This window comes from Salmo trutta, chromosome 1, assembly GCF_901001165.1.
Source record: "Salmo trutta chromosome 1, fSalTru1.1, whole genome shotgun sequence".
NCBI lineage: Eukaryota > Metazoa > Chordata > Actinopteri > Salmoniformes > Salmonidae > Salmo > Salmo trutta.
The window spans coordinates 47,710,412-47,722,454 of NC_042957.1; the positions used below are offsets into that span (position 1 = coordinate 47,710,412).

Genomic DNA, 12,043 nt, shown 5'->3' on the forward strand with positions numbered 1-12,043 from the left:
AAACGTTTGTTTGTGGACCGTCATCATATCATATCGAAGAAGAAGTGTAATGGCGGCCGGTAGAGTTTTTTGAGTCGACGCCACATGGCGGAAAATTCAAGATACAAGAACCATTTGAACAGTTTGCTCCTTCATCCGCTGTAGTAGCAGAAAGAGCGTGGAGATGTTGAAATGGACAGCGGGGAAGAAGTAAAGGAGCTGAGCTTAAAGGGAAGCGATGTGGTGAGGAAGATGGTCGTCAAATACAAAAAGGCAAAAATGTTCTCCGGTAGATCCAAAATTTAACCTGCTGAGTTCGGGCCTCTTCCCGATGATGACAAGGATGGTTCTGGAGAGAATGGATCCTTGCCTTCTGGCTCATCCATATGTGGTGTCAGGATGGGTGGAGAAGAGGTTGGGGACTGTTGAACCTGTTATTTATTTTCTTCTGCCCCGAGGGAGAGGGCGCTCCACACCATGCGTCTTGGGACAAGAACTTTGATTTGCTTTGCTCTCCGGAGCTGAGCGCTGTTGAAAAGAGTGATAACTGGGCTGGTGTTAAGTGTTGAGAACCAACTGAAATTGAAGATTCCCGGTGCCTTTGACGCCTGCCGTTTGGTGTGACGCAGACCCGGTGGAGATTTGGAGAATATCAGGGAGTGGGTTTGCCAAAACAAACTTGTTTTAAACACCAAGAAAACCAAAGTTATGTTGGTCTGTTCCACTAGGAAAAGGCCAAAACAGCATGGGATACAATTATGTATGGGAGGAGTACTAATTGAAGAAGTGGCAGAAACCAAACTATTGGGAGTGCAGCTAGACAACTGCTTATCATGGTCGTCTCAAATAACTAATCTATGTAAAAAAAAATATTAAAACAGCATGCATAATCAGAAGGATAGCTAAATATTTACCAGGAAAAATTATTCAGCAAATAACACAAGCATCAATTGAGAGTCAGGTGAACTACTGTTCTGTGGTCTGGGGAAATGCATCATCAAGTGAAGTTAGGAGGTTGCAGATTGCACAGAACAAAGCAGCAAGGATTGTTTTAAGGTGATATGGTTCTTCTGTTGCAGTCATGCGCAATGTTCTTGGTTGGTCATCAATCGACAAGATCATTGAAAAAAAACATGCTTATTTTATTTCATAATATACATAATTTAAAACGGCCAAGTTCTATTCACAATGGTATTCAGTTGGTAAGAGACAGACATTCCGTAAATACTAGGAATAGATTGTCCACCATCTATGCGCTATCCAGACAGAAAAGAGAAATAGGCAAAAGAACATTTAAATTTAGAGCAATAAAGAAATGGAATAAATTAACTGAGCAAACCAGAAACCTTTCAATATATACATTTAAACATTATTTTAAAACGATTTAAATATAATACATAGAAATGTTGTGGGACTATAGTAGATGAAGAATCAATATTTTTTAGATTGAGTATTTATTGGGTCATTATGTTAGTACATTATGTATGCTTCTAATAGTGTGTTATATGTGAAAATGTGTTCATATTATAAATTGTATTTTAATGTTTAAGGACTCTTGGAAGATTAGTCCAAATGGCGACTAAAAGAGATCCAAATAAAAATCTAAATCAAAAAACATTTTCCGCCAAGATAAAACCGCCAAAGGGGGCGGAGTTGCAATCTACTGCAGAGATAGTCTGCAGAGTTCTGTCATGCTATCCAGGTCTGTGCCCAAACAGTTCGAGCTTCTACTTTTAAAAATCCACGTTTCCAGAAATAAGTCTCTCACTTTTGCCGCTTGTTATAGACCCCCCTCAGCCCCCAGCTGTGCCCTGGACACCATATGTGAATTGATTGCCCCCATTTATCTTCAGAGTTCGTACTGTTAGGTGACCTAAACTGGGATATGCTTAACACCTCGGCCGTCCTACAATCTAAGCTAGATGCCCTCAATCTCACACAAATTATCAAGGAACCTACCAGGTACAACCCTAAATCCGTAAACACAGGCACTCTCATAGATATCATCCTGACCAACCTGCCCTCTAAATACACCTCTGCTGTCTTCAACCAGGATCTCAGCGATCACTGCCTCATTGCCTGTGTCCGTAAAGGGTCCGCGGTCAAACGACCACCCCTCATCACTGTAAAAGGCTCCCTAAAACACTTTTGCGAACAGGTCTTTCTAATTGACCTGGCCGGGGTATCCTGGAAGGATATTGACCTCATCAGTAGAGGATGCCTGGTTATTCTTTAAAAGTACTTTCCTCACCATCTTAAATAAGCATTGCCCATTCAAAAAAAATAGAACTAAGAACAGATATAGCCCATGGTTCCCTCCAGACTTGACAGCCCTTGACCAGCACAAACAAATCCTGTGACGTACTGCATTAGCATCGAATAGCCCCCACGATATGCAACTTTTCAGGGAAATTAGGAACCAATATACACAGACAGTTAGGAAAGCAAAGGCTAGCTTTTTAAAACAGAAATTTACATCCTGTAGCACAAATTCCCAAAAGTTTTGGGACACTGTAAAGTCCATGGAGAATAAGAGCACCTCCTCCCAGCTGCCCACAGCACTGAGACTAGAAAGCACTGTCACCACCAATAAATCTACGATAATCGAGAATTTCAATAAGCATTTTTTCTATGGCTGGCCATGCTTTCCACCTGGCTACCCCTAAACCCGGCCAACAGCTCTGCACCCCCTGCAGCAACTTGCCCAAGCCCCCCCCCCCCCCCCCCCCCCCGCGCTTCTCCTTCACCCAAATCCAGATAGCTGATGTTCTGAAAGAGCTGCAAAATCTGGACCCCTACAAATCAGCTGGGCTAGACAATCTGGACCCTCTCTTTCTAACATTATCCGCCGCAATTATTGCAACCCCTATTACTAGCCTGTTCAACCTCTCTTTCGTATCGTCTGAGATCCCTAATGATTGGAAAGCTGCCGCGGTCATCCCTCTCTTCAAAGGGGTAGACACTCTAGACACAAACTGTTACAGACCTATATCTATCCTGCCCTGCCTTTCTAAAGTTTTCTAAAGCCAAGTTAACAAACAAATCACAGACCATTTCGAATCCCACCGTACCTTCTCCGCTATGCAATCTGGTTTCCGAGCTGGTCATGGGTGCACCTCAGCCACGCTCAAGGCCATAAACGATATTATAACCGCCATCGATAAAAGACAGTACTGTGCAGCCGTCTTCATCGACCTGGCCAAGGCTTTCGACTCTGTCAATCACCGCATTCTTATCGGCAGACTCAACAGCCTTGGTTTCTCAAATGACTGCCTCACCTGGTTAACCAACTACTTCTCAGATAGAGTTCAGTGTGTCAAATTGGAGGGCCTGTTGTCAGAACCTCTGGCAGTCTCTATGGGGGTGCCACAGGGCTCAATTCTCAGTCCGACTCTTTTCTCTGTATATATCAATGATGTCGCTCTTGCTGCTGGTGATTCTCTGATCCACCTCTACGCAGACGACACCATTCTGTATACCTCTGGCCCTTCCTTGGACACTGTGTTAACAAACCTCCAGACAAGCTTCAATGCCATACAACACTCCTTCCGTGGCCTCCAACTGCTCTTAAATGCATGTAAAACGAAATGCATGCTCTTCAACAGATCGCTGCCCGCACCCGCCCGCCCGTCTAGCATCACTACTCTGGACAGTTCTGACTTCGAATATGTGGACAACTACAAATACCTAGGTGTCTGGTTAGACTGTAAACTCTCCTTCCAGACTCACATTAAGCATCTCCAATCCAAAATGAAATCTAGAATCGGCTTCCTATTTTGCAACAAAGCCTCCTTCACTCATGCTGCTAAACATACCCTCGTAAAACTGACTATCCTACCGATCCGTGACTTTGGCGATGTCATTTACAAAATAGCCTCCAACAATCTCCTCAGCAAATTGGATGTAGTCTATCACAGTGCCATCCGTTTTGTCACCAAAGCCCCATATACTACCCAACACTGTGACCTGTGTGCTCTCGTTGGCTGGCCCTCGCTTCATATTCATCGCCAAACCCACTGGCTCCAGGTCATCTATAAGTCTTTGCTAGGTAAAGCGCCGACTTATCTCAACTCACTGGTCACCATAGCAGCACCCACCCGTAGCACGCGCTCCAGCAGGTATATTTCACTTGTCATCCCCTCCTTTGGCCGCCTTTCCTTCCAGTTCTCTGCTGCCAATGACTGGAACGAATTGCAAAAATCACTGAAGCTGGAGTCTTATATCTCCCTCACTAACTTTAAGCATCAGCTGTCAGAGCAGCTTACCGATCACTGCACCTGTACACAGCCCATCTGTAAATAGCCCACCCAACTACCTCATCCCCATATTGTTATTCATTTTTGCTCTTTTGCACCCCAGCATCTCTACTTGCACATCATCTTCTGCACATCTATCACTCCAGTGTTAATGCTAAATTGTAGTCATTTCGCCACTCTGGCCTATTTATTGCCTTACCGCCCTAATCTTACTACATTTGCACACACTGTATATAGAGTTTTCCATTGTGTTATTGACTGTACGTTTGTTTATCCCATGTGTAACTCTTTGTTGTTGTTTTTGTCGCTCTGCTTTGCTTTATCTTGGCCAGGTCGCAGTTGTAAATGAGAACTTGTTCTCAACTGGCCAACCTGGTTAAAAAAGGTGAAATAAAAAAATATTTAAAAAATGACCATGGCTTTATTTCTATTACAGCATATTGGATGACTGTCATTCATATTCCCATTCACCCAGCTCAATGTAACATCAATAGGTTTAGGCTACTACATGATACTCAAATTTGCCCTTTACCAATCAAGAGATTGCTACAACCTATAGCTTAGAAATGACAGTTTATACCGTAGGTGCACAGGTCGAGAGACAAATTGGAGTAATAAAGGTGACAGGCAGAGACACATTCAAAACCGCCTTGCACACTCTTGCCTGCATCTAGCTGATCTGGGGTGTAATCTTTAGTCCAAACAGTTGCAAAACGTTTCGAAAGTATCTATTGGGCAAATTCAGGTAGGTCCCGCCCCATTTCGTTCTGTTTAAGAAACATTTTGCAACAGAATCGTCAGAATGAATACACCCCTGATCACCCACACACACAGTTCAATTTCATAGCAGCCACATACAGTGGGGGAAAAAAGTATTTGATCCCCTGCTGATTTTGTACGTTTGCCCACTGACAAAGAAAGGATCAGTCTATAATTTTAATGGTAGGTTTATTTGAACAGTGAGAGACAGAATAACAATAAAAATAGCTAGAAAAACGCATGTCAGAAATGTTATAAATTGATTTGCATTTTAATGAGGGAAATAAGTATTTGACCCCCTCTCAATCAGAAAGATTTCTGGCTCCCAGGTGTCTTTTATACAGGTAACGAGCTGAGATTAGGAGCACACTCTTAAAGGGAGTGCTCCTAACCGCAGCTTGTTACCTGTAAAAAAGACACCTGTCCACAGAAGCAATCAATCAATCAGATTCCAAACTCTCCACCATGGCCAAGACCAAAGAGCTCTCCAAGGATGTCAGGGACAAGATTGTAGATCTACACAAGGCTGGAATGTGCTACAAGACCATCGCCAAGCAGCTTGGTGAGAAGGTGACAACATTTGGTGCGATTATTCGCAAATGGGACAGGACAACTTCACCGCATCAAAGGGACTATGGACGGGGCAATGTACCGTCAAATCTTGGATGAGAACCTCCTTCCCTCAGCCAGGGCATTGAAAATGGGTCGTGGATGGGTATTCCAGCATGACAATGACCCAAAACACACGGCCAAGGCAACAAAGGAGTGGCTCAAGAAGAAGCACATTAAGGTCCTGGAGTGGCCTAGCCAGTCTCCAGACCTTAATCCCATAGAAAATCTGTGGAGGGAGCTGAAGGTTCGAGTTGCCAAACGTCAGCCTCGAAACCTTAATGACTTGGAGAAAATCTGCAAAGAGGAGTGGGACAAAATCCCTCCTGAGATGTGTGCAAACCTGGTGGCCAACAACAAGAAACATCTGACCTCTGTGATTGCCAACAAGGGTTTTGCCACCAAGTACTAAGTCATGTTTTGCAGAGGGGTCAAATGCTTATTTCCCTCATTAAAATGCAAATCATTTCATAACATTTTTGACATGCGTTTTTCTGGATTTTTTTCTTGTTATTCTGTCTCTCACTGTTCAAATAAACCTACTATTAAAATTATAGACTGATCATTTCTTTGTAACTGGGCAAACGTACAAAATCAGCAGGGGATCAAATACTTTTTCCCCCCACTGTAGAGCATTATGACTTTACTTGTTGTAAAATTCCTTCTCGCATCTACAAGCTTTCCTCCTCTCACCTTTTCCCTTCACTTGTGGACTTCAGTACACAACACAACAGCTATCTGTGACTAGGCACAAAAACCTCTCCATGCCAGACCTTCACACCATAACCACAAAAAAATAAAAAAAATAAAATGAAATATAACTAGCTCTCTCTCTCTCTCTCTCTCTATGCTGCTTCAACTATTGCCATTCTCTCTTTGAGTCAACTAATCACTACACTTTATGCACTGCAGTGCTAGCTAGCTGTAGCTTATGCTTTCAGTACTAAATTAATTATCAGATCCTTTGGATGGAAAATTTGTTAGTTCTTACTGCAAGAGCTCTGATAGGTTGGAGGATGTCCTCCAGGTGTAGACATAATTATTGTGTAAGTCTATGGAATGGGGTGAGAACCACGAGGCTCCTAGGTTTTGAATTATTGAAGTCAATGTACCTAATGAATTCGCCAGACATATGCTATTTCTTTTACACAACAACGTGTAACTGCGACTCAAACTGGCCATTGTTTTATTAAGAAAAAATATAGCCCTTTATAATGTCCACTTATGTACATATGCTGTATATAGCATCTTAACGTTTTTAAACAAAATAGGTAAAGAATTTGTCCAGCCTTTGCTGCTACGCTTGCAGATATGCATAATATAACACCTTATAGTTGCATTGTATTGACATTCCCAGCCTTATTTACAGTCGTCCGTTTTTGTTCAAAATATCAAGTCATTGAAACTGAAACACTGCATCCCGAATGGGTGGCGGCAGCAAACAATGTACTAGGCCAGCCATAATTTACTACCTGATAGAAATATTATTTGGACTACCAAGAAATGTATTGGTGAATTATATTAATCATGCACTGAACTGCATCCATCTATTCTGCCAACAATGCCTTACTGTACAACATGGAATTTTGAGTCAAATAGAACCTATTTTTAAAACCTCTTATAAAGTTGGTTTTGAAGCATAAACTGGGAATTTGATATGTTTTACTGATATTATGATTGTCCGTTTGTTTCATATCTGCAAAGTAGTTCAAATGCTGTCAGTTCCAGTTTAAATACTCCAAAATCAAATAATTATACAGTATTTGGTTCTCTGAGCTTGACACCAATTAGGACAAAGGAAAAATGTGACCTGTAATTGTTTTTTTTATATGTGCCAGAAATGTATTTGTGCCTCTTTTTCCAAGAAGGACCATGGTGATTGTATCAGATGTTATCGCAGAATAAAGAGTTGATAAGCTAAACATTGTGGCCATTAGGGTGTCTTCACTTGTTCTCCTATCTCTGGTGGTTTAGTCATCTATCAAAGTTTTGTTTACAATATTTCATGGTATTGTGTAAAAAATATTATAAAAATGTGAATACTGAATGTGTTATGATGAGAAGGAATTCAAGAAAACAGCCAACTGACCTAGAAAGATATTTAAATACATTTTATTTGCAATGTCCAGCAATGCAATATGGTATGAAACAACAGATTTACAGTGTGTTTTCTTTTATCTTTCAGTATGTTTATCTAGTGTCATCTTTACAGTACAACTAAATAAATATATAGAGCACTTCCTAAATAGCACTGAGCCATAAAAATGCATTAACATTTTAACCAGTAGAAATAAGTATAAGTACAACGTTTTTCCTGAATCGCAAATTGTATGCAGTGATACTAATGCATTTTGAAAAGTCCTTTATACAAGTCCCTCACTTCAGTCAACCTCTTCAATGGTTGGGCCTTGGGAGCTGGCACCAGAGCTGGTCCGTGCCTGATCTCCACAGCAACCTGTGGGCATCCCTCCCTGCTGGTACAGCTTGGTAATTATAGGCTGGCATACTTTCTCCAGCTCCTTTAGCTGATGCTCATACTCCTCTTTGTCGCCCAGCTGGTTGTTCTCCAACCAGGAAATGGTCTGGTCGCACCTGTCCACCACTTTCTTTTTGTCCTCCTCGCTGATCTTGCCTTTCATGTTGTCGTCCTCCACGCTGCTCTTCATATTGAAGGCGTACGACTCCAGGGAGTTCTTGGCTGCTATCTTCTCCCTCTGTGCTTCATCCTCAGCTTTGTATTTGTCAGCGTCCTGCACCATCCTCTCAATATCCTCTTTGCTGAGCCGGCCCTTGTCGTTGGTGATGGTGATCTTGTTCTCTTTGCCCGTACTCTTGTCCACCGCTGATACGTTCAGAATGCCGTTGGCGTCGATGTCAAAGGTCACCTCGATCTGAGGGACTCCTCGTGGGGCAGGGGGGATCCCAGAGAGCTCAAACTTCCCCAGGAGGTTGTTGTCCTTGGTCATGGCTCTCTCTCCCTCATAGACCTGGATCATGACCCCGGGCTGGTTGTCGGAGTAAGTGGTGAAGGTCTGGGTCTGTTTGGATGGGATGGTGGTGTTGCGTTTGATCAGGGCGGTCATGACCCCTCCGGCGGTTTCGATGCCCAGGGACAGGGGAGCCACATCCAGCAGCAGCAGGTCCTGGACGTTCTCAGACTTGTCGCCAGACAAGATGGCCGCCTGGATGGCAGCGCCGTAGGCCACCGCCTCGTCTGGGTTGATGCTCTTGTTTAGCTCTCGGCCGTTGAAAAAGTCCTGCAGGAGCTTCTGGACCTTGGGGATCCGGGTGGAGCCTCCGACCAGGACGACGTCGTGGATTTGGGCCTTGTCCATCTTGGCATCCCCGAGGGCTTTCTCCACAGGCTCCAGGGTTCCCCTGAAGAGGTCGGAACACATCTCCTCAAAACGAGCCCTGGTGATGGAGGTGTAGAAGTCGATGCCCTCAAAGAGGGAGTCAATCTCAATGCTGGCCTGGGAGCTGGAGGACAGTGTTCTCTTGGCCCTCTCGCAGGCTGTCCTCAGCCTCCTCAGAGCCCGCTTGTTCTGGCTGATGTCCTTCTTGTGTTTCCTCTTGAACTCCTCCACAAAGTGACTAACCAGGCGGTTGTCAAAGTCCTCCCCGCCCAGGTGAGTGTCTCCAGCCGTGGCCTTCACTTCAAAGATCCCATCCTCGATGGTCAGGATGGACACGTCAAAGGTACCCCCACCCAGGTCAAAAATCAGTACGTTGCGTTCCCTGGACATGCCTTTGTCCATGCCGTAGGCGATGGCTGCCGCAGTGGGCTCGTTGATGATCCTCAGCACATTCAGCCCAGCGATCACTCCAGCGTCCTTAGTGGCCTGTCTCTGTGAATCGTTGAAGTAGGCAGGGACTGTGATGACTGCATTGGACACCTTCTGGCCTAGGTATGCCTCAGCGATCTCCCTCATCTTCACCAGGACCATGGAGGAGATCTCCTCTGGGTTGAAGGATTTGTTCTCGCCTTTGTAATCTACCTGAACTTTAGGCTTTCCTCCGTCGCTGACCACCTTGAAGGGCCAGTGCTTCATGTCGGCTTGCACGACCTGATCGTTGAACTTTCGGCCAATCAGGCGTTTGGCGTCAAAAACGGTGTTGTTGGGGTTCATGGCCACCTGGTTCTTTGCTGCGTCTCCGATGAGTCTCTCGGTGTCTGTGAAGGCCACATAGCTGGGTGTGGTCCTGTTGCCCTGGTCGTTGGCGATGATCTCCACTTTGCCATGCTGGAACACCCCCACACAGGAGTAGGTGGTGCCCAGATCAATGCCGATAGATGGGCCTTTAGCTGATGACATCTTGATGGTTTGGAGTTAGTTGCCTACAAATGAATTAAATAATATTTTAGAAATTGATATTATTCTACGAAAACCTAGCTGCAAGTAATGTTATTCTCCACCAACAGAGATGTTAGCCTAAATATACTTGCACAACAACCTGACCTGGGTTCAAATACATGCGTATTTAAGTATTTGTAATTCTTATTTTCTATGTATTTGAATATTTTCAAATAATGTAGCCACTTCTATTTAAAGTATTTGAAAGTATTTTCTAATAATAATAAAAAAATACTATGTGAAACTTTTCTCAAATACATTTCAAATTAAACTAGGAACAAACAATCCTGGGTTGAAATGAATGGAATATTTATATATTTTAATTTTAAAATACACTTGTCTGTGTATTTGAGTATTTTCAAATACATGGTAATACTTTCCAAATGTATTTCCAAACACATTCCAATATTCAACTACTTATATTTCAAAATGTACTGGTATTTTAATGTCCTTGAAAAACAATAATAAGCATTTGAACCCAGGTCTGAAAACAACACTGTTGTCAATGTTTGTGTTATATTAGTGTTTTTTATATATATATATATATATATATATATATATATATATATATATATATATATATATATATATTAGTGTTATACACTAATACTGGCCAGGCACATATTCAGTGGGGTTTAACAAAGACATTGGCAGACACAATCATTTCTGCTAATCTATTACAGAGAAACTCTTTTCACAACAGGCCTACATTTTTTCTATGAACACTCCTGAATAATATTGTGTTATCTTCACAGAATTAGAGCAGATTTTCTTAAAATGAAGAAATAAATATTTATAATAAAATAATAATATGCTACAAAAAAAGGAATGTAGGCCTAGTCTCTCCTATGAAATAACATAATAAATGTTATTATAATATTCTATCTTTATAATATTATTTCTTTATTAGTTAACCAAATATTCTGGCATAATGTTACAGCTAAATCGGCTATGTCCACACAACCAACATAGCATAACTTTTTTTTAATCAAGTTCATAACTCACAGCCATTATGAAAATAGGGTACTGAATTAATGTCCCTTTACTTAGTTTATGAATGTAGAGGTCTGTTGAAAGTGTCTCTTCTCTTTTCTTGCTTTCTTTCTCGTTGAGTCGATGTTTGAATCTGAATGTACTTCACCAGAATATATACCATCCCCATTGCCTAAAAAATATCACTCATGATTTCTAGCCATTTCTCGAACTTTCCGACTACATTGCTCATGAGAGCGCAGCAATCCTGTGCAATGACGCAGGCTGCGAGGCGTATGCATTGGAAGCACAGCAAATGAAAGTTCTCGTTCTTCCAGAGTGTTCGGGAGGCGCGGAGAACTGTCCAGAACGCACACACACAGCACACTAATAGTGAAACCATTATTTGTATTGATTAAAATGATAAAAAACCGTTAATGATTCAAATTTACACACAAATGAAACAGCATCCGGTAGAACCTTATTCAGTCGACATTTCAGTCTATAGGCTACACTGCAGTTCCTCAACAGTTCACGAGATGTCAGTCTATAAATATTTTCTCACTAGTGAATAATAGACATATATTGTAAGAGAATTGAGTGCCTACTGCACAGGTGGTATGTGCAACTCACCACAAGTTAATGTGCCTCCAAGGAAGATCCTTTTTTTCTATTAAAGACAGAGTATTTAAGATATCCAGTATTAATTGTTAAATGAAAGACAAATGATGAACACGCCAGCTAATCCTTCTCTATTCTATTCTAGTCAATGCTATTCTGTTCTATACCATTCTAATCTAGCCTATTCCGTACTGATGGTCTATCAGTTCACATTTGCTTACCATCATGGGGATATCTTGTTTATGCTAAGCAAATGTGAACTGCTTGTGACATTCTCCTGTGAATTTGAATTACAAAAAACACAAATGGTAGCTAAAGTATTTGCTAATATACATTGCATTCGGAAAGTATTCAGACCTCTTGACTTTTTCCACATTTTATTACTTTACAGCCTTATTCGAAAAATGTATGAAATTATTATTTTTCATCATCAATCAACACACAATACCTCATAATGACAAAGCAAAAACAGTTTTTTTGTAATTGTTGCAT

The 12,043-nt window shown here is 41.9% G+C and overlaps 1 protein-coding gene across 1 annotated transcript; it reads right to left on the reverse strand.

Annotated features, from left to right (window-relative positions):
• Positions 1-7,699: 7,699 nt before the first annotated feature.
• Positions 7,700-11,450, reverse strand: LOC115197855 (heat shock 70 kDa protein). The gene is made up of 2 exons (XM_029759586.1): positions 11,007-11,450; positions 7,700-9,942 (listed from the first exon to the last, which is right to left on the reverse strand). Exon 2 carries the CDS (start codon positions 9,917-9,919, stop codon positions 7,985-7,987), a length of 1,935 nt encoding a protein of 644 aa, XP_029615446.1. The 5' UTR covers positions 9,920-9,942; positions 11,007-11,450; the 3' UTR covers positions 7,700-7,984.
• Positions 11,451-12,043: the final 593 nt, after the last annotated feature.